Source organism: Onychostoma macrolepis, chromosome 11 (assembly GCF_012432095.1).
Source record: "Onychostoma macrolepis isolate SWU-2019 chromosome 11, ASM1243209v1, whole genome shotgun sequence".
NCBI lineage: Eukaryota > Metazoa > Chordata > Actinopteri > Cypriniformes > Cyprinidae > Onychostoma > Onychostoma macrolepis.
The window spans coordinates 5,826,789-5,854,528 of record NC_081165.1 but is presented as its reverse complement, the minus strand read 5'-3'; the positions used below and the strand labels follow the sequence as shown (position 1 = coordinate 5,854,528).

Sequence of the window (27,740 nt, the reverse complement as noted above, 5' to 3'; positions counted from 1 at the left end):
ATTACTTTTAGATTTCTTTTGTAGCTATTACTTACCTGAACATTAATGTTAGTAGACCTTCATGGAAAAATGAAAGCACTGTTTATTTCATTTCAGTTAATTTGTATATTTGTTTTATTGTATTTGTTGGTTTGTTTTACTTTGTTTCTTTGTTCATGTTCTTACTGTATCTTATGTATCTAAAACACTAAAAATGCCTGCACACTGGTGCATTTACAAATTGATGTTTTATATTAATTTAATTAAATATTTATTTTACATTTCAGAATATAAAGCAATGTTAATCCAGCTCCTAATCTGTCTCATTCATATATATATATAAATAAAACAAGTACCGATAAGAATACCGTTAAAGTACCGGATCGATAAGCAGTATCAGTAAGAGTAGTAATACCGTTAATACCTTAACGATACCCATCCCTAGTTATAACGTCATAGATTACATGATAACCTCAACATGGCGGATCGCATTCGTACTCAACGAGATTTGGCTTTAGAGTACATATTCTTTTAGCGCTCGTTAAGTAAGTACTTATTGAAATTAAGTACCTACTCATTGAGTATGCCATTTCGGACATTGCTAGTATGTCAGATTCATCACAGGGGCACGGTTAAAGGAGGCCACTGTAGCACTCCCTTTCAAGACTCACTGTCACAGAGAAGGTTGTGATGTAGGCTCCTCTTTGCCGAGCACTGCCAGTCAAAAACTAGCAGGTTCCACTTAGATTTGAACTTGGATCGCTGGATTCAGAGTCCAGAGTGCTAACCATGGAACCAAGCTGCAGTGAGGGTGTCTTCCCTTCTGTTTGCAGTGACTCAGAAGGCACTGAGAAAAGCAGCTAACCCGTGAGCATCAGTATGGTGTCCAAAAAGGACTCCCTGCTCCCCTCTGCTGAAACCCGGGATCGAACCAGGGACCTTTAGATCTTCAGCAGAAAAAGGAGGCTGAGATTTTAATAGTCACGAGAGGAACATGCTGCTAAAGGAATTTTCAAGAAAATGTTTACCTGCAAGATCAACCAAATATCTTTTGAACCCATTTTATTCTTTACAAATATCCTTTAAAATCTGTTCATGTAAACCACCACACTAGTATACATGAACATAACAAAACAGACAAAAGCATGTCTCTAATGATTTTTAAAATTTTATTTAATGACATTTTCATTTTTATTTGAAATCACATTTTTGATCATTTCTAGAAAACGCTTTTATTTAAATGCATTTAAACAAATATGTGAGAATGATCTATTTGGAAATACAGCTTTCAGTTATTAATTGTCATGAAAATGAGGTTAAATGTTAAACGATTAATATATGCAGCTGTATTCTCCTAACACCAATGTTCCCTCTAATTTTTTTTCTTGCTGAGCAAAACTTTTCTCTATTGGGCGGACATTTTAGCCACCTGAGCAAAAACATTCTTTATAACAGACCTGTACAGCGCACACACACAAAAAGTGTGTAACTTTTAACTTTAATGTGCTATTTATATTTGATTTGACCCTTGATGTAACTAAATGATGCACATTTTAGGTTATCTGAGAAAACATTTTTACAGTACAATACACTGCCATTCAAAAGTTTGGGGTCAGTAAATTTTTTTAAAGAAGTTTCTTAGGCTCATCAAGGCTCTATCTATTTGATAAAAAATACTGAATATTATTTCGCAAAATAATATTGTGAAATATTATTGCAATTTTAAATAAAAGTTTTCTATTTGAAAACTATTCAGAATTTTCAGTGTCACATGATCCTTCAGAAATCATTCTAATATGCTAATTTATAATAAATGTTGGAAAAAGTTGTGCTGCTTAATATTTTTTGGGACCTGTGATACTTTTCAGGATTCTTTGAGAAATAAAAAGTTAAAAAGAACAGTGATTCAAAATAGAAATTTTGTGTTACAGTATACACTACTATTCAAAAGTTTGGGGTCAGTCAATTTTTTCTTTCATATTTATTTTTTTATTAATATTTTTATTCAGCAAGGATGTGTTAATTGGATAAAGAGTAATACAGACTTATATTGTTAGAAAATATTTATATTTTTAATTAATGCTGTTCTTTTGAACTTTTTATTAGCCTAATCAAAGAATCAAAGAAAAAAGGTTCCAAAAAATATTAAGCAGCACAACACTGATTATAAATCAGAATATTAGAATGATTTCAGAAGAATCATGTGACACTGAAGAGTGGAGTAATGATGCTGAAAATGCAGCTTTGCTTTACAGGAATACACTATATTTTAAAATATATTAAAATAGAAAACCAATATTAGAAATTGCAATAGCCTAAGAGTTCACAATATTATTTTTAGGTATTTTGATCAAATAAATACAGCCTTGATGAGCATAAGTGACTCCATTAAAAAAACAAGGTCAATTATTTATTAGGTTTATATAATATAGGCCGAACATAATATAATATATCAAAACAACTGAAGCATTTAAACTGACAAAAGAGAATAGAAAACAAACTGAAGCATTTAAACTGAGATCTGTAAGTTCTTATATAGTTATCTAAACATCGCTATGAAGTACAGTTTGCACAATACACCTGTGTGTGACTGTAAATGTCTCAGAGTTTTGTTACCGTTCTGTTAATCATCCGCTATTTCCAGCACTTAACGTTAATCAAGCCACTCTTCTTTAATACATGAGGACGTTTTATTTCACATGTCACGGTGTTTGCGTTGCCTCTCGATTTGAGCTATTTCATCCGCAACCATTGAAGTATTCGGTTTCTACAGAGACTCATTTGGCGCACACCATTCTCTTTCTATGAAACCTGTACACCGCATTCACCGGTTCTAACGCTATAGCGGCACCAGCTCTATAGCGGTTTACCCGAGCATTGCAATTCTTTCGTTTTAACTAGAGTACAATCAAATGGCTTTCTCAACTCATTTTAGCGTGTGCGCGGCACATTATTTCTCTGCTCGGCTGCGGTGGAAGAAGTGCGCGGCCGCGCGCGCGCGCAGCTTAGAGGGAACATTGCCTAACACCATTCTATATAATGTTATTTTCCACCAGTTTCACCGGAGTTCACTGGAATCTATTTAAAGACAGGTATCCACAATAAAAAATTAAATCAGCTGAATATCATTTAAAAAAATTTAACTATGATATATACAAAAACAAAGTCATGATTTCACATCCTCATAAGCTTAGCCCATAGTGTGGATGAAGGTCTTGTGCACCTCTCTGTAAGCGTTTCTTAGGAGTACATATGGAAAACACATTTCCAGCATGTCTTGACTCAAGAACGGTGACTGCTCCACTATCTACAACACAAAGAATACAAAAGTAAGATTTGTATAATAAACTTTTTAAAATTCTAATAATTATATTACTCTCCAAAGGTTTATTACCATGTGTAGAAGGAGATAAACTGAATCTCTGTTCTTTATTTCCACTCGGTCCACATTCTGACCTAACTGCAGTAAGATAGATGATGCCACCTACAAGATGAGCATAATCAGATATATTAGATAAAAGATTTTGGTAAGACTTTACAATAAGGTCAGATTAATGATTAGTGCATTAACTAACACTAAATAACAATTAGCAATATAATTGTTACAGTATTTACTCATCTTTGTTAACATTAGTTAATAAAAATTACAAATGTATTTACTGTTGGTTCATGCGAAGCGTTACCAAGATTTTCAGTAAATTGCTGTGCATTCAATGGTTTATCATTCACCTTCAGGAATTCTTGAAGCTGAGTCTGGATATTTTTTCTCTGGACAGTGAACATAGCTGCAGCAAGATGGTTAACTGCAGTCGCCAAGCAATGAATGTTGTTTTGGTGACCTGTTGAAAAACAAGTCACGTTCTTTTGAGTTTTAAATATTTCAGCACAATGCATCTTAAAAGATTTGCATTTACAGTAAATATTGGGCTTGTATACATGGTCTGTCAGAAAGCAATGATGAGGCTGGTTACGGTGAACAAAGCACTGATATTTTAGTACTACACAGAAAATTGGAGCTCATGTTAAGCAAGGTTAAGTCTGTTTCCTCTTATATAAGTCAATATACATAATTTTTGCTCCAGCTAAGCAAGTGAAGACCTTCTGGAGTTTATCTACATTCAGTGATAATCTGCTCCTTGCACTGTTTGTTTTCGTCAACTTGTTGTAAGACTGCGTTTGTATTGCCCCTTGTGCAACTCCTGCTCTTCTGCCCAACGTTACCTCCATGTTGTCGGCTGTAGAATGAGTTTGGATCCAGACACAGTGTGGGCAAAGACACGGCTATAAAAACCAGCAGCAGGCAGCTGATTTTGAACTCCTCCTCAATGGATGAGTTGTCTGGCAAGGATAATAATAAATAATATATTGGAAAAATTAGATTAACTAGAGACGTCGTTCCAGATTGGCAAACTTCTATATCAGGACTTCACCTGTCTGCATGTTTGATATGGCTGAAACCAGCGCAGGGTCGATCTCACATGGCAAGCCAGCTGCCGAAGCCATTTCATACACACCGAGTGTCACCTACATGTAAAAAATAAAAATAAAATAAGAGAAAAGTGAGGTATTAGAGATGAGGTATTACTTGTGACGACGAAAAAAGCAGCATGTAAATGTTAAATAAAAGCACTTAATTTGTCACACAGTTTTGTCAAGTCAAATCACATAATTTCTCATAGTTTCAAAGCAGCTTCACAATAAACAGGAAACACCAATATTAATGTTGTAAAATTAATCAGTTATGAAACTTAACTATGAAACTTTAATTTCTGCTGTTAAACTGCTCTATGGAAGACAATAGTGTCTTTATTCAGCTCAATTTAGTTCAGTGTTGATTCTGTTTAGTTGAGTAACAATGTTGATGTCGCAAAGTTCAAAGTTTTGCGTTTACTCTTTCTCTCTTCCCTGCAGACAGACACAAGCTAAATGAAGAAATGTTATTCCAGTAGCAGTGACTCAGTGATTTACCTTGATGTCACCGTCAGGGTAGATGAAGTCCTTTAAACATTTGATGGGTCTCATTAGAAACGGGCAGTGTCTGTCCATGATCTACAGATGGAAACGATCTTATGTCCTGTGCTCACTCATAAACCAGGCAGTACATTATAACATGTAAAAACTGTTATGCATTTACTATGTTTTATATACTATAAGATGCTACACATACCATGATAAATGCAGAGATGATTAGTGTACTTATTTAAAGCTTGAACATGTGTAATGTTTTGAACATGGACATTGAACGTTTTTTTTTTTTTTTTTTTTTGACATTACAAGTATTACAAGTATTACGTTGCATATTATTGTAATATATGTGAATGTAGAAAACACTTGATCGAATGTGTTCCAATTTAAACCTAATTATGAGACATAAATAGAAACATTCACCTCCTCGAGAGCATCTTGGATCATGGAGCGAAATGACAGAATCACACCAACAATTGTCATTCTCTTCAAAACATTCTCACTGCCTGATTAAAAAAAATAGGATACACCATCTTTTAATTACAGTACAAGGCCACAGAGGAATACGAGAAGTGAATTATGAATGAGTAAAACATCCGCAGCTTATAAAGCATGAATATATTTTAATGAAAAATAAAAATAAAAATAAAATAAGAGAAAAGTGAGGTATTAGAGATGAGGTATTACTTGTGACGACGAAAAAGCAGCATGTAAATGTTAAATAAAAGCACTTAATTTGTCACACAGTTTTGTCAAGTCAAATCACATAATTTCTCATAGTTTCAAAGCAGCTTCACAATAAACAGGAAACACCAATATTAATGTTGTAAAATTAATCAGTTATGAAACTTAACTATGAAACTTTAATTTCTGCTGTTAAACTGCTCTATGGAAGACAATAGTGTCTTTATTCAGCTCAATTTAGTTCAGTGTTGATTCTGTTTAGTTGAGTAACAATGTTGATGTCGCAAAGTTCAAAGTTTTGCGTTTACTCTTTCTCTCTTCCCTGCAGACAGACACAAGCTAAATGAAGAAATGTTATTCCAGTAGCAGTGACTCAGTGATTTACCTTGATGTCACCGTCAGGGTAGATGAAGTCCTTTAAACATTTGATGGGTCTCATTAGAAACGGGCAGTGTCTGTCCATGATCTACAGATGGAAACGATCTTATGTCCTGTGCTCACTCATAAACCAGGCAGTACATTATAACATGTAAAAACTGTTATGCATTTACTATGTTTTATATACTATAAGATGCTACACATACCATGATAAATGCAGAGATGATTAGTGTACTTATTTAAAGCTTGAACATGTGTAATGTTTTGAACATGGACATTGAGCGTTTTTTTTTTTTTTTGACATTACAAGTATTACAAGTATTACGTTGCATATTATTGTAATATATGTGAATGTAGAAAACACTTGATCGAATGTGTTCCAATTTAAACCTAATTATGAGACATAAATAGAAACATTCACCTCCTCGAGAGCATCTTGGATCATGGAGCGAAATGACAGAATCACACCAACAATTGTCATTCTCTTCAAAACATTCTCACTGCCTGATTAAAAAAAAATAGGATACACCATCTTTTAATTACAGTACAAGGCCACAGAGGAATACGAGAAGTGAATTATGAATGAGTAAAACATCCCGCAGCTTATAAAGCATGAATATATTTTAATGAAAAATAAAATAAAAAAATAAAATTTCATTTGTTGAATTATTATAATTCACTGTTATTTTTTTGTGTTTATTCAATAATATTTTAATATTTTATATTGAACTACTATAAATTACATTTCATTCATTTTAATTTAGTAGAATATCGGTAAAAGCAATTCTCTTATATTTTTGTTTCTGGCACAGTTTTGCCATGTCTGGTTGTTGCATTATGTTTTTAAGGGAGCTTTAAAGGTGCAGCATGAAAATTTTAGTGGCATCGGTGAGGTTACGAATTGCACATAGAGAAGCTATGGTGGCCGACGCAGGACTAAGATGTCGTCGTCTGAGACAAGCAATGAGGTTTCTTTACAAAGGTAAATTAAGGAATTATATGTACTTAATTAATCAGTGAAGCGAATATTATCATTACTTGTTCATCATTGTGTAAGTATTTTATTCGCAAGGACTGCATAGTGACGAAATACACTCTCTAGAGCAGTTTGTCCGTTTAGGGCTACTGTAGAAACATGGCGGCGACTTCCATGTAAGGGGACCCGCGGTGCATGTAGATAGAAATTGTTCATTCTAAGGAAATGAAAACATAACGGTTCATTATGTAAGGTCTTTATACACCTCTGTAAACATATTTGTGTCTATTATATTGCATTTCTGTCAATAAATCCTCCTAAATATTACACACTGCACCTTTAATACAGAAGAAATGTGTGTGTGAGAGAAGGGCTCCGTAGAGAGTGGAAGAAGAGCAGCACATGCTAATGCTGATTGGTCGGGAGTGGTTTAAGCAATTAGCAAAACTAAAGTTTTTTTTTTTTAAACATCCATACTTGACCTCAAGTGCTCTGCCTGTTGAAGTGTCAGATAGTGGTCTTGGACAGATAGTTCCCTTCCTGATTTAGTTTCGTGTGCTCAAGAAACTGAAGCTGCTCTTGCCAAACAGTCTAGATGAGGCAGCGTTCCATTGTTCTTTTCTGTCATTACCACTACTGATAAATAATACATAATGCTTCTTATAGTTAGGCTGATATTTTCTTTTCACTGGCACTTGCAAAGTGCTTCTAAAGCATGTGTGGTGGCTTGTCCATAATCAACTTGCATACAGAGGCGTGCAAAACATTAAATACATTAAATGGTGTTCTAAAGTGAAGCTTATTCATCTAATCCTGTCCATCACCCAAGAGTCTGAACAGCTGTTTTTGCATTCACTGATTTACCAGATGCTTTTTAATCAAAAATTTTAACTGGATCTTGTGAAACAGTGACTTCTCTCCATGTCCAATTACTAAGCTCACTAAAAACCTGCCCCTTTCTTACAAATGACCGCAAGCTCACATCCAGATCTGCCTCCATTCATTCACCCACCGATGGACAGAACCAAGTCCTGCCCTACATTTTATTTTATTTTTCAATGATCCATTTCACTCTGACTGTACATCATAATACAGAAAAAAATTAAATGTCACTACGTTCTTTACATCACAACTTTAATTAGCCAAGAGAGGATATTTAAAGCTTGATTCAAGTCTCATGTTTCAGCCATCAATGGAAGATATTATAGCAGCAAGGGGTGAGATTAATGGAGCATCAGTGAGGTTGTTGGCTGATTTCAATTCATCCCAAATTCATTCATCACTAGTTATACAAATTAGTCATCAACTCATTACCCCTTGGTAACTGCTAGTTGGTCAGCTAAGTTTATTCAACTGGCCCCAGACGGTCTTTGTGCAAGCCAGTCAAATTCTTCAACACAATACTTAGAAAACCATATCTGTATAGAGCTTGCTTTGTCCACAGGAGTATCCACATACATACTGGGAAATAATAGGACCCCAAAAACCCAGCTATACAGTGGGGATTCTCTACAATGTTATTGGTTCTTAGTTTCAGTAGACCGTTATCTCCCAAGCAAGGGGCAACACATTTATTTGTTGGCAAGACTTTATTTTAAGTTGTCCTTGTTACACATATTACATGTATTTGCTATTATAATAACAATAAAATATGCATAATTACATTCAAGTAACCATAAACCAAACCCTAATCCTAACCCTAACCATATAGTAAGTACATGTAGCTAATTAATATTACTCAGCACTTAAATGTATAATTTACACTGTAACAAGGACAGCTTAAAATAAAGTGTAACCTATTTGTTTTGTGATTTATTTATATTTAATAATAAAGTAGTTGTTGTGATTATTTTTGAAAGGAAGAATGTTAAAAACTGCAGACAACTATGTAGGATATAAATTTCTAAGTCTTGACAGATCAGACTTAAGCTTGAGTAACGAAGTTCGAAAATTTAGGCTCCATAATTGTACCTGTCAGTTTCTTTTGAAGTTCACTCATTGCTTCAGGATTCTCATAGTTAGCTCTCATTTGCACCAGGACATCCATGTTGTCACTTACGAGTTTCTAACAATGACAACATGATTTCATTTATACACTTTAATTAGCTATATATTTAGCCATGTTTGTAAATTATACCAAAAGATAAATTATGTCTTCATTTTGAAAGACGTCATACCTTCAGTTCTCCAACTTGGGATATGATGTGCCACATAAGGTTCTCATTTAAAAACTTCAGTCCATAAGGGCCAATCAGTTCAGCCAACGATCGCAAGCCTACACAGAAATATCACCATAAAATCACAATAAGGCTTTTGCCATGTATCCATTAAATATAATAATAACATTTTAAGTAAATACAAAAAGAGGGAGTGTGGACTTGTATACAGAATGATTTAAATATCTTTTCACACATATTACATTACTTTGTATTATTATTATTATTATTATTATAATAAGAAAAGCATGTAATATTATGTGAAACAAATGCTTTAGAATACAGGTATGAAAATTAAGTTAAATCGGTATACAGATACAGTAGGCCATTAAAATTGGAAATAAAATATTTAGATTCAATATTTAGGTATGTAGCTGAAATATTATCTTAATTTTCAGCTTACCACAAATGTCAGAGTATTCCTCAGCATGAAAGCTCTGCTCATTCTCAGTATTCTGGTTTACAAAGCACTGTGTGGTAGGACAGTGGACTATGAGAGCACTGCTGGCCTGACGCAAGAGACCCTCCAGAAACCTAACAACAGAAACCATTTAAACCAGGAACACATTTAAACACATTAGCCACATTTGTGACCCTGGACCACAAAACCAGTCTTAAGTAGCATGGGTATATTTGTAGCAATAGCCAACACTACATTATATGGGTCAAAATTATCAATTTTTCTTTTATGCCAAAAACCATCAGGATATTAAGTAAAGATCATGTTCCTTGAAGATATTTTGTAAATTTCCTACCGTAAATATATCAAAACTTAATTTTTGATTAGCATTATGCATTGCTAAGAACTTCATTTGGACAAATTTAATGGTGATTTTCTCAATTTTAATTTTTTTTTTTTTTTTTTTTTGCACCCTCAGATTCCAGATTTTCAAATACATGTATCTCGGCCAAATGTTATTCTATCCTAACAATCCATACATCAACGGAAAGCTTATTTATTCAGTTTTCAGATTAGTTTATGTATAAATCTCAATTTCGAAAAATTGACCCTTATGACTGGTTTTGTGTTCTAGGGTCACATTTAAATTAGAGACCACAAATCTGATATTTAGAACAACAGCACAAATCAGTGTTTCAATAATTCAGGACTCCATTTTGAATGCATTATTGATATGCAACCAATCTGACAGAAAAAATGCAGACAGCACTAGACAGCACCTGTAGCTGTACAGCTGTATGCACCATCAGCATTCTGACTGACCTGAAAAACATTTCGCCTGTGAATATTTCATCTGTTGTTATGTGTGTCCCTTTTATCTATTTTCAGTTAGTTCTTTTTTTTTGAGTGAATTAGCCAAACAGCTTGGCAAATCAGTCTGAATTTATTCATATTTGCTCAGATCACTCTCTCTCTCTGATTCATCTGAAGCGGTTTCGCAGTCAGTAAAACAGACAGTAACAAGATACTTAAGAATGGAGAGAACAAGCAGCACTGGATGAAGGGGACATACATCAATAAACAATTGAAGCAAAATGCTACTATTTGAGAGGTAACTTTGAGAAAATTCAACTGTGACATGTGAAGCAGCAATTCAAACCGAAAGTGTTTTTGTGTCTGCCTGCGCTGTTTTTCACGTGTTGTTATCGTATGTGAACCATAGACTGTAAAAAAAGATGGATGACCCTCCGCTTCCTTCCACTATAGAAAAGTGAAGCCAAAATAGGGGTATAGGGGTATAGGGGCTGTCATCTTGCACCGATGACATAATTTGGAGTCAAAGGGCACTATTTTAACGATCTAAGCACATTTTTTGGTCATACCGTGTAATAAACCAATCAGAGTCTCATCTCCCATTCCCTTTAAGAGCGAGTTGCGCTCGCGCCATGGAGGATTCGCTATTTAATAAGCAAATAGGTAGGCTAATTCTGATACACGCAATGACTATCCATTATGACATGTATGACATTTTTATAATTATATAGCCTACACAATAATATTCTTTTACACTGTAATCCTTTAATTTTCAATATTTGGCATGTTTGTGTGCTGCTGTGCGTCCCTGTGTGTAATAAGCAAAGTGAACGCGAGTTGTGGACCCGCCCAGAGGAGTATTTTCTACTAACACGCTCTTTAAATAACAAAAAATATATTGCGCCATAGACCAGGTTTAAGTTGGTCTATGGCGCAGTCTATTTTCAGTTCCTCAAAATAGCAACGCGCCAACAATGCGCCTGAACACACCTCTTTTTTAGACCATGGGCGCACAAATGGGCGCAAATGCATTTGCTATTTAAACAACGCGGCACAGGACGGGAAAATGAGAACTGTGTCGGGCTGAAACTAGCAAAAACACTTGCGCCGCACCTTGCGCCGGGTGTATGATAGGGCCCCTGATGTGAACATGAACTGAATGGTTGTCTGGGGTCAACTGGCGTTGCGTACACTGCCATTGCGTTCTTCACACCATCTCTGGATGAAGGTCAGGAGCAGAGACTGGTGGCAGCGAGTTGTGGTAGTGAGGGAAAGTCTCAGCTTAGAAGAAATGGCCCTGTAAGCTAATACATTTTCATGAGGACTTACCAATTTGTATAGAGTGTTGTGATGGTCTGTGCTCCATATGAGTCCAGCGGTTGCGTCTGCTGCAACAAGACACTCTTCACCAGTCGAGTGACATCAATGTTGATGTAGCAGCTGAGGCTCTGCAGACTTGTAACATATGCCTGAATCCCAGCCAGCAGGTCAGAAGGTCGGGCGATTTCGTGAGTGCTCTGGTTATAATTGGCCATCTGCACAATAACTCTGTAAACCTCTATTCATTAGGTTGCAGTAATGCTGAATGAACAAAGCAGTGCATGATTAATGATTTATCAGACTGGTATGGTTTTAGCAAATGCTTTTTCATTTGCATTTTACAGTTGTGAAGGCTGACTCTCTCTCAAACAACCTTTAAAGGAATATTCTGGGTTCAAAACAAGTTAAGCTAAATTGACAGTTGATCTTGAGGCATAATGCTGATTACCACAAAAATGGTTTTCGAAAGCTAAAGTCTAGATTAGAGTGAGGCACGCACAATGGAAGGGAATGGGGCCAATCTGTAAAAGTTAAAAAAACACAGCTTCATAAGAATAACCACAAGGCGTGAACAATATCCGTCTTAACATGATTTTAGTGTGAAAACCTTTTCTGTGTAAAGTTGTGTCCAATTTTAGAACTTTGCATAATAATATAACACCTAAAAAGATACACTTAATCATTCTGCTTTTACTTCCATTGTACATGCTTCATTGTAACCTCAAACAATGGGGAACTTGGGGTATTCCTTTAAGACACGGTGTGTATCTTAGAGGATTTTCAACAAACTCATCTTGTCAACAGTGCAGTTTCATAGTAAATACTTAAAAATGAGCAATACTTGTTGAGTCTGATCTCCAGCTGTGAGAGCAGGAATTCAGCAGGTACAATGATGTGTTTGAAAACGGTGAAATCGGCACAGATACTGTAGGAAGCGCACAGTTCTGTCAGTGCCTGGTGCATCTTATCCAGACTACAAGAGAAGAGAGCCAGTGAGTGTTCATATCTACAGCTAACTGTATTATAATGATACTGCAAGATGATACATACTTTGTGACAATGACTCTGTCCTTCCTGAGGCTTTCTGTCCCTGGTTTCTCTTTAGGCACGTCTCCTTTCTTTGGTAACGACTTCTTCAGTTTTTTATTGCGTGCTGTACTGATGGTCTCAGCACTGTGTTTGGGCAATAACTAAAACACAGCACAACACAGCTGAAAAACACTGCATGCTTCTGACTGTGAGTGTAGATGATATAGTATCCTAAAATGATTTTACTTTCTTGTCTGTTTTTTTTTTTTTAAACCATTTGCTCTTCATAAAGCTTTTTTTTTTTTCTTCTGTAGAATGCCTATCCACTCTATAATATACAGAAATATTGATATCTGATATTATATCTTATAAAAGTCTAAATCCAGACCCCTTTAATTATATGTTGGTTGATCCCCATATCTTTAAGTCATGACTATGTTTTAAGCAACCTTGCAATGTACCTTCTCATGTAGGTTACACTGTTCAGCACATATCTCCAGCACAACCGTACACGTCTGACGGGAAATCTCCTCCAGAAAGGTCACACACAGCTTCAAGCTTTGATTTTCTAAATCTTCAGTCTAGTCCATGCACATGCATGCATGTAACAAGAAACATATGACAGAACAGCATTTAGTAGTAGTGCAAACAGTGATCCAGATTTTCCTTTGAAAATCATCTGTGGTAAAAATTTCATGTAAACCACACACTTTTGGCCATCAGGACTAAATGTGGCATAGATCTAGATGATACTGGAACAAAAAATGGGCTGTGAGATACAAGATAATAATAAAAGATCCTTGATGGATACCTGGATAATCTGAGGGCAATTATAGATTTCACAAATAGTGGTCACAATAATAAGGAAATCGACTCAGTACTGGCATTACGAATAATATGCTGGAAAAGTATGTGTGGATCAGTATTGAAATATTATATATATTTCAGTTATATTTAGTCAGTTGCATTTAGATTGTGACAGTCCCTCAGATGCAATTGACTTTTTCTGCAAAGGTGTGAATCAGTTGGCCCATATGGCCCACAGAATAAGAATATCTAAAGAGTGTATTGCTCGATCAAGCTGGTCAAGCTTACTTACATGCGTATTACAGAAGTCTAATACATTGGCGCGCCAGGCTAACAGTACTGACCTCTTCTGGACAGAGAGGATGGAGACACTGGCTGAAGTGTGAACAGATGACCGGGAAAGCTGTGAGGTAGCGCTGCATGGACACATCCTCACTGCTCTGAGAGAACAGCTTCTCAAACACACGTGGGTGGAAACTGAAACATTACAGGCATGTCAACTCAAGAGAATTTTCTGTATCTCTAAGCTGCATGCATTTTTTTTTTTTACAGATGATGCAAACTTCAACAGTTGGGAATAATAATAAAAATATCACTTGCTTGATTTGGTCATGGTAACTTAAACCATATGATTTTTTAACAGTGTACTGTTTGTATTTGTGGTTAAATGATTCCCTAAAGAAAAACATTCTTCTGTGGAGCACACTCCGTATTCATGGTCTCAATATGATCTTCTGTGTGACAATTCATTAGCAAAATCTTCCCCTCTGATTAGCATTTGAAATCTATAGCTCTGAAATGCCATTAACATCAATGGAAACATGCAAGAACCAACACAGTTTGGGGTCATTGATGTCAAATGGTGTCAATGTGGCATTTGCGTTGTTAATGCAACTTTTGTACTCTATTCAAAGCATCTGCAGAGGGGAAGATTATCTGTGAATAACAAAACAGATGTCACACAAGCCTATCACATGATTTTAGAAGATTAGGGGCCAGATTTACTAACAGCTTGTGCCAGCGCAAACCATCTTTTGGCGTTAAAATAGTATTGTCAGGATTTACTAAAGGCATGCAGTGAAGAATTAGCGCTGAAAAGGCATGGACACAGCTGTTTTTGTGCCTAACCTTTCTAAATATGCATTTGTAGGAATTTCCCTTTTAGACACAAAATTTATGGGAGGGGAGTATTAAAATGAATCACGCAATGCAATTTACGAATGTTTGCGCTCATCAAATTACTGGTATTTGCACCATTATTTAAAGCCCAAAAAAACCATGTCCTAAAGCAGGCGGTAATTTGCGCTGCTCTTGGTAGATTGCGCTGGTCATTATCAAAATGATCTTGCTGCGTCCGTGTTCTTTAAGCTGCGCATTGTCAGTAAATCACACACAGAATTTTCCCCTCCCATCTGCGCTTTTATGTAATTGCGCTCTAATGCTAATTTGCCCTGTTTAGTAAATCTGGCCCTTGAAATGTAGAGTGTGGGTCATATGGAAACTTATGATAATTAGATGTGCTTTTTGTCATTTTGGAGACTGACAGACCAAAAAAAGCATCACATCCTCTTGTACCACTGTTTGAAGAATTTATCTTCCAGAATCTGGCAGTACGTTTTGGGAGCTTGTTTTAGTTCCTCTCCTATCCTGAAAAGTCTGTCTTGCAGGATAAATTAAAAATGAGCTCCTAAAATGTACTGCCAGATTCTGGAAGATTCTTCAAACAGTGGTACAAGAGGATGTGATGCTGGTCCTTCAAGAGTCACTCAACTTATCTGTCCATTAAGCCTATACAAAATCAGTCTTCATGTATTTCAAAACACTTCAGCATGTTATTGTTATTAAGTGAGGGTCATTTTAAATAATTTTTTTTACCCAAGCAAAGTCTCTGAGAACCTGACACATTCCACTTCTGGAAACTACAGGAAGGTTGCATTTCTGGAAAATGATGGTGCTGGAGACTAAATGGTACCTCATGGTTTCTCACTTAATTCTTCACATTAATTCTTAATTCTTTTGCAGTTAACATGTCTTTTCTTCTCCACCTATTTTTTTTCTGACCGTGCTGACCCGATGAGCATTTCGCTGTCCAATGGTCATGCCTTAACTTTGCTAATTCTATTATTGCATTAGTATTGCATCCTTCTCATGGGCATTTAATTTTTAATAATAAATTTATTCTTGAGTTCAGTCTCTTTTTTGGCTCATTTTATCTGTAAAAGAAAACCTGCCTAATAATTCTGCACACCTGAAATAAGGAGTTTTTGACTTTTAGCTTTCATGGACAATTATATATCACTTAGAAACGATTAAATACAAAATCAATAGTAGTTATTAAGATTGATGTGGTTTTAAATTGGTAAAATGTTCTTGGAAAAAAAAATATGACCAGAATATCAACTTGCCTAATAATTCTGCACACACTGTCATGTCACAGCTTCACTCAATGACTCAGAAGTGACTCACCAGAGGATAGAGAGATCAGCCGTCTCACAGAGCAGTTCATTCACATTGTCCATCATCCTAGTGTGAAACTGTGCCATGTTCATGACCTTGGCAAGCTCCGGGTACTCCTTGAGTGCCAGAGGAGCTTTACCAATACTGGTATAAGCCTGAAGAATGCAAAAACATTGGGTCATCAGATCTGTAATGGTTGGCATAACTTTTGATGGATTATTGTGATTGCATCTTAGAGATATTATGGATACTTTAGTCTGGTTGAGTGTGCACTACTTGCATTTATTCATTTGGCAGACATGTTTACACAAAATATGGCTGCAAGTAAATATTATTTTGCTAATTGATTAACTGGCTGATTATTTCTTTGAATAATCAGATGTAATCGTCTTTATTTTACTGAAAAGAACAATGACACATTATTCCATCCTGCCCAATGTTGTCCTCCAAGTGTGCAAATTGAAGGCCATGAAAACAAACATAGTGAATGTATCTATGTAATCTATGTTATACATTATGTGCAAAATTGAAAGAAAGACTAAGTTTTAAAGAAAAATTACTTCAAATTGATAAATAAATTGCTATAATAATAATAATAATAATAATAATAATAATAAAGAAACACAAAACCACAAACTACAGTCAGGAACATTTTTCTAGCTGGGTTAAAAACTAGCCCTGTGGTTTCCTAGTGGGTGACATAGGTAAATTTGGTGTGCTGTAATTAAATAAAGGAAAATGGTTCAAGACTTAGCAGTAACGATACAGATGTTTTAAAAAAGCTGAAAAATGGCAGTGAGGTAAGCATTTTCTGCTAAGTGTTCTTCTGTGAGATCTTCATATTTTCATTTAAAAAGTATTCAGGACATTTCAATTTCAACCACAGTAAACGAATGAAAGTGTGTGTCCAAAGGTCTTCTTACAGAATTTCATTTTTGCCTGTTTTCCTTTCTTATTTAGGCTTCAAATGAATTCAGTTTTGCTTAAGCCATACCTGCAGTCTTAACCAGTCCAGTCTGAATGGTTTCAGGTCAAACTCTTCTCCTGCATCCACTGTATAAAAAGATCACCAGAGTATTAAGAAAACAAATAAATCTGTATGTAACAAATGTATTTGAATTCATGCTACACTTTTTTTATCAAATACACTGTAAGATGACAGTTGAGCAATATTAACTTCAATCATATCATATCTATTTCTCAAATATGAAGTGTACCTTAAACCACATATACAAACAAAACCACAATACTATTTGCAAAATATACTTTTTCCCGAGGCCAGTTGTACAAAGCTAATAGAACAAACTCTAATTTTAGAGTTTACAATCTCAAACAAATCCAACCCAATTAAGCAGTAACAACACTAAAAACGCTGTACTGCCGCTACCTAAGCGCAGAGTATACAGCCTGTTTAGCGAAATCAGAAAGAGAACTCACAGTGCTTGAGACTCATTGCAGACAGAGTTGAGACAAATGACGACATAAGAACGGATTCTTCCTCAGGACAGACGTACATACCCTGAAATGAAAAGATAGAAAATAAAGCAAAACTGCAAACCTTCTTATAGCAATGCAGAACATTTTTTGCGCTTCAGTGAGCAGTGCCATGTGCCGGAGTACCTGAATGGTGTCATTCAGTGCTAGAGCATCATACTGTGACAAGTACTGAAGATGGTAGCGTTGTATAACATATCTGTGTTGAGCCAATAGAGTGCGCAGCTTTTCCATGTAGTAGAGGAGCTCTGCCATCTGGCTGTACAACAAAAACATTTAGCATATGAACATATGAAAGGTTCATGTGATGGTACATTTCACACAACAGTCTGGGAAGTGAATATTACCATGATAGTCTTTCCAAGTTTACAAAGTCACCAGTGCTTCACTTTTAATTTTACACACAAACCTGTCAAATACTCAGACTACTTTCCTGTCTAGAGAACACTAGTGAGATCAATTTAAAACACTGTTACAAAAACATCATTTTGGGAAACAAGAATCCTTTTGCTAGTCAATGACTGTTACAGTATACGGCATAAATAGAGGGGTGCAGATACAGTAAAATTCAGAAATAAACTTTAAGAAAAGTTTACTTTCATTACACTTCTGTACAGAGATCTTACAGTTTTTCTCAATTGCTAACACACTATAACTGATTCATTTGGCCCAATTTTCCAAACCAGTCATACAGTTCTCGAAACAAAGACACATTTCTCAAAACTTTTAACACATTTCACCTGTTTGCACACACGTTCCACTTTACTCAATGTTTTCTGCAAAACTCTACACAAAAACACCATCATTTTGCACAGGTTTAACCATGTTCTTAGTCAGAAAACACAAACACACAATATAATTAACTCAAGCATCACAAAATGAACTCAAACAGCACACATTTATCCATGTGTGAACATTACAGTTTTTTTCAACTGCTTACACACAAAATCTTTACTTGTCACACAATTTCTGAAACCTGACACTCAAACAGCAGAACCACACACCAAATATGCAAAACCTTACACTAATTCTCGGCATTTGACTCAGTTTTCAATTTCAGAAAACACTTTTTGCAAAACACAACACACAATTCTCTATGTAACACACAAAAATCTAACAGGAAGTATCTTGATTTCCTTTTTCAAACACAATTTAAAATGCCACACTAACTTTTCACATGCACAAACACTCATTGCTTTATTTAACACCAACCAATCATGGCTTTAGAATAGGCCACAGGTCAAGTTATACAGTTTTTCTTGCTTCGTCGCTTTGATGCATTTCTCAGATCAAAAATGAAATTCTCAAAACTACTTGTTCAACCTCCACATCATCTAGTCACTTGTAAAAGTAATCATAAAAGCAGTTTCTCATTCTTTTGAACAAGTTGTGATTGCTTTGGTACATTCATGCAACTGATTATGTACATTTGTCTGCGGTTTCCTATATTATCAGTTGCTAATGTCATGTTGCTCAAAATGTATTATATAGTTCTCTGTGCAGGTCAGACCACTAGTAAAAGTGTAACTGTGAATTCGATCCAGTCTCTTTCAATCAATATCACACATACAGTAGTGTAAATTTGTACTTTTGAAATGGATATATGGCATACATAAGAAGTGCAGCCTTCTGCATTTCAGTACAGTAACTGTCATCCAAACTGTTGCCATAGTTTACATCAGGTAATACTAACAGAGTGCAGTGTTATTTTGACAACATGACTAAGCATTTTGACTATCTTGTTTGTGAACAATGAAACGAGGACTTTTTGTTCTGATGGCACTAATATGTTCATTGACATAAATGCTTTTGAGAGATGAACTAAAGATTTGGAGTAAATTACAAGCTTTTGAAGGTAATCCATTGTGTGGTGCTGTTTGCACAAATTGTTTTGAGAAATGCACACACTTCTTTCCAAGTATTACAGTAAGGATAATTCGAGAAATGCACCAAAGTGATGAAGAAAAACGGTAGGTTTTGAACAATGGATGCAAATAATGTATTTCCTTTCTTTCTTACTGTGTAATACTGTATTCAGAACCACGAATGCTTACAGTTAAAAAAAAAGAAAAAAAAAAAGTTTTTCAATCTTGCGTTCATGTTTACCATGAATTTTTCATGGAATTTTTAATCTCTCTGCCAATTACTTTCAATCTTGTACATAAATGTACATAGGAGCTCATGAAAGAAGAGCTTTATGTTTTGAATAACTGTGTGTATATGATATATCCAAAAATATAATATTATGGCGAAAGTGTTTGCAACGCAAGACAAATGTTTGATTTTGAGATGTGTTTGTGATGTTTTGAATGCAGTGCTTCATTTTGCAAGAGATGTGAGGCATTTTGCATTTTGTGTGTGCAGTTCTTGGATTTGTGTGTAAAGTTTTCAAAAAGAGAGGCATAGTTTTGAAAATGTGTGTAAGCAGTTGAAAAAAACTGTAAGTAGCAAAACCGATGACACACAGGTCAGAATCTCAGGATGAACAATAGCACAAGTGATTATGTGTTTTGGAAAATGAATCCTGGTAGTGAGAGACAAAGAGGAAATGGAGGGGAAAATAAAAATGAAGGGGATGAGGTCAAAGGTCATTTGTTCCTGTTGAAATATAAAGCTTTATAGTTGAGCATGTTCTTGTGCATGGAATGAGCATAAGGAATGCTGCCTGCAGGCTCATTTACTTGCACATTAAAATACATTTACTTGCAACATTACAGTACATAGCAGCAGTATTTCAGATGAGAGAACTTTCACTAATCTTTGTACCGTAAATATTGTACCACACACCCTCAAACTCGTTCAAACTGTTGAATTGATATGTAGCTAAGTACTTCTTACATGTATGTGTGCAGAACTGAGAGTTGACTGTCGAGGGGAGGCAGAGAAAGTCTTTTCTTAGTACCTTACAGTAGTGTAATGAAAGTAAACTTTTCTTAAAGTTTATTGGTGAATTTTACTGTATCTGCACAACTCTATTTATACTGCATACTGTAACAGACATTGACTTACAAGATGTTTCCTGATTCCCAAAAGGTGGTTTTTGTAACAGTGTTTTGAATTGATCTCACTAGTGTTGAATTGATTTCGATAGTCAGGAAAATAGTCTGTGTATTTGACAGCTTTGTATATCAACTGAGGCCAAAGTTTGAGTCTGACAAAAGAGAACACGTTTTTGACTAAACTATTTGATTTTGACCTGGAAGTTTGAAGTTTGCACAAGTTGGTGTGTAGTTTTGAGATTGTGTTTATAGTTGTGAGAAAATGGTGAATTGTTTCATAAATTGTGTGTTAGCAATCGATAAAAACTGTATAGTAGATGAAATGCATTAGAAATGTATTAGTTTCTTAGTCTTCTGAAAAAAGACTTCACTGCCTCCCCTAGACAGACAACTCTCAGTTCTGCAAAAATAGAGTACATGTAAGGACTACTTGGCTACAAATCAATTCAACAGTAATGAGTTTGAGGGTGTACAACATGTGCTACAATATGTACTGTGCATAGAATAATGAAAGTTGTCTCATCTGAAGTACTGCTGCTATGTACTATAATTATATTGTATGTGTCAGTAGTATTGAAACCTTGTAGATGAGCCTGTAGGCCAACTTCCCTCTTGGTCAGTCCACGCAGAAGAACATGGTCAACTATAGTGCTTTGTATTTCATCAGGAACAAATGACCTTTGACCTCATCCCCTTCATTTTTCTTTCCTCCTCCTATTCCTCTTTGTCTCCCACTACCATGATTCATTTTCCAAAACACATAATCACCTGTGCTCTTGTTCATATCATCCTGAGATTCTGACCTGTGTGTCATCAGTTTTGCTACTGAATGTTCACACATGGATAAATGTGTGCTGTTTGAGTTCATGTTTTGATGCTTGAGTTAATTATATTGTGTGTTTGTGTTTTCTGAATGAGAACATGGTTAAACCTGTGCAAAATTATGGTGCTTTTGTGTAGAGTTTTGCAGAAAACACTGAGCAAATTGGAACGTGTGTGTAAACAGGTGAAATGTGTTAAAAGTTTTGAGAAAAGTGCCTTTGTTTTGAGAACTATATGAATGGTTTGGATAATTGGGCCAAATGAATCAGTTATAGTGTGTTAGCAATCAAGAAAAACTGTAATATAATGGAGAAGGTCACATATATCACAGATGTGGAATGCTCCTCACATACTGTAGCTCAGTGAAACTTACGAGTCTGCGTAGTCCTCTGGGGTCTTGGTTTTGGGGATGTTCTCAGCATGACGCACAAGCCAGAGCACTTCATCACGGGAGAACGACAGTGCCATGAACACAAACAAAACCTATAGGGAGCACATATACTGTTCAGTTCATGCCACAGACATTCGAGTTCATGTGTGTCCTACCACACTACATTATTGCAATTTATTCGCATTTAAATATAGCAAAAAAAACTAATTAATTAATTAAAAAACCTACTACTACTACTAATAATAAAGTAAAAGACCAGTTGAAACCTTGGGTCCAAGCAGTGCAGGTTCATCTTCCAAAACTTTGGTAAGTTCCTTCAGGGCATTTCTCAGGAAGTTGCGCTTCTCTCTCCGCAATGCCCCGCTGGAAAACCCGTGAGATGGGTGAACATTTAGTCTGCAGTCTGGAGTCTATTAAAAGCTTGATGCCCATTTGGGACTTTTGAAATACTTAGGATGCTCACCAGTTAGTGATGACATACTCTTTACATTCTTTGATGTCAGGAATGCGCTTACTGTATCTGGAAATAAACAAATGTGAAGATAAACTGTTTACATTATAAGAAATAATACTGTGAATATGATAAAATCTTATAGAAGCATTCCTTTACTGAGTGACCAGCTGTTGATACATGCTGTCTGCATGCCTTACCCTTTGAGACTGTCAAAGAAGTCCTCCGAGAGCTTGTGTATGTTGAGAACCTCGTCTCTGATGACTGTGATGTACAGGCCGTTACGGAGGGCCATCTTCCATAAATTCTGAGAGTTAGCATTGGTATTTAGACTGCTATGGCACAACAGGAAGCCAACTGATGACCATAAGATAACAGAGAACACATTTTTTAAATGCAAAATCTCTGATGAATCATGATGTCTTTGTGTAAACATTTATACACAGATAGTGAACGAGACCCAAGTTCAATGCTTTATTTGTTGCTTCTGTGGTTACTTGCTCTCTAACAGCCCCAGTCAGACTACCAATGCACTATACTTTCACTTTTTGACATTTATGGTTTTTGCCATTTTCTTTATTTAAATCAAATATAGTGTATAATAATTATAGGTAAGCAAAGTAGGACAGAAAGATGAGGGGTTTTGGCAGAAAGTGACAGCAGCAACATTCTCACAGGTCTCACATGCTTTTCTTGAGTCCAGTGAAATTACACAAACCCAAAGTGTTTTCACTGTTGATTCAGAGCCATAGCTAGAGCAGCTATCTTGGTTTATGAACATAAAATATTACTTCAGCATGGTTTTTCATGATTCGTCTAGTGATGTTGACATATTTAACAACTATTTGAAGATTGTACTGAAATTGCATGTCTACTTTTACATAACAGATACTCACTGAGGATCCAGCGCTCCACCACCTCCATGGACAGATACTCACAAGCCATCTGAAAACAATGTTCAGTGTCAGTCCTTTATACAAAGAGCCAAATGCACAACTGTTTACTGATCATGACATCATGGACTGCATTGTATAATTAAAAAGCCAAGCTAAACCACACAGCTGAACCGAGAACTGATGATCTGCACAGTGGAAGATGTACATACTGTGTCACAGCATGCAGGGCTGAGCATGGCAGCGGGGGACGCCAGCAGAGACAAGAGCTGAGCGTTGCGCCACTGGTCAGCAGAAAGATTCCTCCGCGGATACACCATGAGCAGTGAGAGGAGAGCCTCTGTCACAGACTGACCAACAACACAGCTATTCATATTAACCCTGCAACTGAATCACTTTCAGACTAGAATGACTATACTTAAGCATTTGTTTAAGTTAAATCTATCCAATATTCACTAGGTTTTCATTTCTCTTTAATATGGCTGCACAGCAAACAGAAACTGGGCTGTACATGCTAAGCACTAGAATATAATAAGACAGATGCTGATAAAAGGATACACTCATTTTGCATGTCGTAAGAACATTATTTTGTATATATAATTGTCTATAAAATAATTTTGTTACCAACATTTAAACATATGGAAATCACTGCAGAGTTACTGCAGTGTATCTAAAGGGGACTGACCTTGGTGTGGGGACCAAACTCCTCTGAAAGCTTTTTCCAGGGATGGTCGTACTCTATAAACATCTGACCAAGTCGAGGGAACGAGGGATCACTGCACATAGTTTTAACACACACACACACACACACACACACACAGTCATTTAGTGTATTATTATATATTTCTGACATCCTACTGTCCTCACATAAATCTTTCTGCATTTGTATTGTGTTTTTGAGCCTAGGACTTTTGGCTGCTTCGACAGACAGATACAAGCCAATAAAATCTCTGGTCAGCCACTTGATTACGTATATACAACTGTCCAAAAGCACTGTGACTGTGTCTAAAAATGTGGTCACATGGAGTGTTACCTGTTTCCATTTGAGAACTCATATGCACAGTTATACATTCCGACAATTGCCTTCTTGTCATCAATGCGAGACAACATGTAAATGACTGAGGCGTAGGTGACGATAAGGTCCAGGTAGTTCTTGGTGAAGTCAAAATTTACAGCCTGAAATGGATTATGACCACAGATTCATATAAAATAATATCTGCTTCCTCTGATTTTCTATCTTGTCTTCAAGAGTCATACTTACTATATTAAAGTAGCACTGGCTGGCATCTATTGTGTTGAGCAACTCATAAACATGGTCCTAAAGAGAAACGATACGCTTAAATAAATGAATATTGATTAAAAACAAATTTAAGACAAAGAGATATCCTGGTAACACTTTATTTTGATGGTCTCTTTTGAACATTCTGTTTTTTTTCTTTTAATCTAATACAACATTGCCTCATTTTAAAGAATGTCAAGTCAAGCATTAGCAAACTGTGACTAGCTTTAAACAAGTCAGGGCCCAAATTAAGACACATATTTACATTTACATTTAATAGACATTTTTGATTATTGCTACTTTAACTTTATCTTTAGTGTCTATCTATTGTCACTGTTGTACCACTTTAAATACCAACTTACAAATTAAGCTTGAATTGCTCATTTGACATAATTATTGTTTTTTTTGTTTGTTTGTTTTGCAAACAGCTGTAAAAGTCTTTTATCCTTCAGTGAGTCTTTGAAAATGAGTCTTTCTCAGTTTAAGTTTAGGTTTAAGTAGATTAAGCTGCACTTGAATGACTAGAAAATGCTGCCTGGCAGTATTACCAAGATGGCCAGCAAATGAACTTGACTTAACTTGACAAGGAGTTTAATCCGTTGACATGCTTACCCTGAACTCCATGATATCTATGAAGGACTCGTAATAACTGTGCAGGCCCTCCAATACGGCTGACTTTTGCTTCTGTATGCTGCTCAGATGTTGCTGCAGAAACACATTTAAAAAAAAAAAAAGAAAGAAATTATAAATATTCAAGATTTGAGCCAAATAGAAAGACAACAATGAATCCATTTTTATTTGTGAATACTCACACTGCCACCCCTGATGTCAATGTTGGGAAATTTTCTGTTGATGTATTTTGTGGTAGATTCCATGCTTTTGTCAGTAAAGTATGATGGCCTTCGCTTTGGGTCTGTGCATACCTTAAAAAAAAAAAAAAAAAACATATACATGAAAATATAACATAAAACCCAGAATGTCAAACCACCCAAAAACATTCTTGCCCCTCAATGTTGAATGATGAAGGATGCCTTGATCAGGACATGATTGTGTAACCTGTACATGATGTTTAACAGATTTTCTGGCCTCACTTTTCAATTTAATTTTATTTCTGTAATACTTTTAAAATAGAAATAATTCTAAAGCAGTATCACAATAAATACAACTTAAAAATCCTCAGTGAGCTAAACGAAAGATGCTTCAGATAGATGAGGAAGAAACTAGATTCTGGGGAAGCCATCCTCCTCATACTTTCAAAAATACAGTTTTGTAATATGCAATACACACAGATTGAAAACAAATTAATGTCTCTGTCACCTTTTTGAAAAAAAAAAAAGAAAAAAACACATTGAAAAAAAATTCCTTAATACAATCACTTGTAATGTGATTTTTTATTTTTTACCACACTTTTTTACCACAAATGCATGGCATGCTCTGAAGAAAATTCTGTGAAAATCAGACCAATACTCAATCATGAGTTCAAAAAAAAAAAAAAAAGAAACAATTTTAAAATGTCAGACTGCAAGTTTGACCATAAGTGGTATCATTGTTCTCTGTATGTCTCAAGGAATCTATCAAAACAATAGGCCAAATTAATCAAATGCTATTAGCAGAAGGCACATACAGAGTTTCAGAATGATATGGAATAGGGTGCCTTCGACACTGACATGAGACATTCTGAAGTGCCCAATTTTACTGTGGATATCAAGCATAGATAAATATGATATTTAACACAGCACAAGGCACTTTAGAGGCAGTGCAAAGACACTGAAGAAAAGTAGGTGGAATGTCCAACACAGAAACTTGTGCCGTTAGGGTTGGTCAGAGAATCTATCTATTGATTTATTGCACTGTAACATTTGCATTAGTCTTGAAAGTGGATTTAGTCCTTTAGAAGTTGCTGTGAATATGTGCAACACTGGTTCTGAGACAGACAGGAAGTGCAGCCTGTTTCCAGTGTATGTGAGGGAGATGTGGTTTACAGAGAGACCTGATAGGTCCTGTTCATTTCCTGTGTGCACTTCCTCTTTCTCTACAAAACTGAAACAGAACATACGTTCTTCGGAAAACATGACAAAATACAATACATAAATTATGCTTTTAAAAGCCCTCTGAATAAAATGATTACAATGTATGTTCAAAACCAATCTGAATTATAAAAACACATACTGTAAAAACACTTAATAAAGCAGCCGGATATTTGAGCCTTGTTTGGTTCTACAAACAATTCAACAAACATAGCAGTTAATTCAGTTCAGTCTTTTGTCAATCAGTCACACATTCACTGCGATTTCAAACAAACAAAATCAGTTCTCTCTATATTAGTCTTTATCACAGGTTTGTGAATATTACAAGAATCAATTTTCCTCTCACCTTTTTAATGTGGTTCATCCTGATCAGCACTCCTTGACCCCGGTCATTGAGTAGGACCAGTTTTTCAGCCAGTTTGAACTGGTAGGCCATGATCCCTGTCCAGATGATATGATCCTCAGTGAAACAGTGAACGCTGCGGACTTCAGAGCTCAAGGTGACGCCAAATCAACATTGACACCCATTCTGTAGAGAAGGCGGTGCTTACAGAACTTCCGCTCCTCATGTCTTATGACACATGCCAGCACGTTCACGCTCAACTTACATATGTCTCACATTTAGATTGAATTCTTCTGCATTTATTGCTCCTACTGAGCAAAGATAGGCCAATATACAGGCGTCCTCCTAGTGAAGTGACTCTTGACTTTACAGAGAAAATCAGCTTTCACTGTTTCACTGAATCCTCTTTTGTCCATGTTACTTAACAAATGCACGTAATCAAGTGAACTTAATTAAACAAGTGTTGAGTGAAATGAAGTTGTTTCGTCAACACAATACTAGTGAGTAAATTGCACAAACAAAAAAACAGTGCAGGACATGGTGAGTGACAGAAGGCCAGGAACAACATGAAAAAGAATAATGTTGCTAATTATGAGTCTAGATAAAAAAAAGATGCAGCTTTTAACAGTCTATATTGGTTTTATTTTTCAAGGACATTTATGTAAACCTGAAAAATAGCCCAGAGGTGTATGAGATTACAATCACAATTAGCCAACAACAGTGATCCAGTCAAATTCCAAAGGACATAGTCAAGTTCCATCCTACATTTGTTTCTTGTTTAAGAAGCCGTTTCACTCAGATATATGTAAAAATATAAAAGACAATTGTGTGTTTAGCTCAGCATGCACTTATCATAATGGAGTCAAGAACAGAGGAATAATTTCATCCCAGGAAAGATTCAGACACAATCTCTTGATTATCAAACACTACACCAATCAGGTGAAATGTTTGTCAGCATGCTATGTTAACCAGACAGATTTTTGATTTTCAACACTATTAACAAATGCTTCAGTGCAT

General features: G+C 35.7%; 1 protein-coding gene across 1 annotated transcript; it reads right to left on the bottom strand.

Annotated features, from left to right (window-relative positions):
• Positions 1 to 1,134: 1,134 nt before the first annotated feature.
• On the bottom strand, positions 1,135 to 26,896 carry nckap1l (NCK associated protein 1 like). The gene is made up of 31 exons (XM_058791885.1): positions 26,727 to 26,896; positions 25,166 to 25,276; positions 24,966 to 25,058; positions 24,336 to 24,392; positions 24,108 to 24,250; positions 23,760 to 23,850; positions 23,287 to 23,424; positions 23,078 to 23,126; positions 22,382 to 22,538; positions 22,194 to 22,250; positions 21,997 to 22,093; positions 21,713 to 21,822; positions 17,645 to 17,777; positions 17,462 to 17,543; positions 17,019 to 17,077; positions 16,034 to 16,179; positions 13,912 to 14,044; positions 13,222 to 13,341; positions 12,782 to 12,921; positions 12,573 to 12,704; positions 11,741 to 11,959; positions 9,602 to 9,732; positions 9,160 to 9,257; positions 8,954 to 9,047; positions 6,428 to 6,510; positions 6,014 to 6,094; positions 4,410 to 4,503; positions 4,201 to 4,317; positions 3,709 to 3,818; positions 3,374 to 3,463; positions 1,135 to 3,286 (listed from the first exon to the last, which is right to left on the bottom strand). Exons 1-31 carry the CDS (start codon positions 26,814 to 26,816, stop codon positions 3,170 to 3,172), a joined length of 3,372 nt encoding a protein of 1,123 aa, XP_058647868.1. The 5' UTR covers positions 26,817 to 26,896; the 3' UTR covers positions 1,135 to 3,169.
• Positions 26,897 to 27,740: the final 844 nt, after the last annotated feature.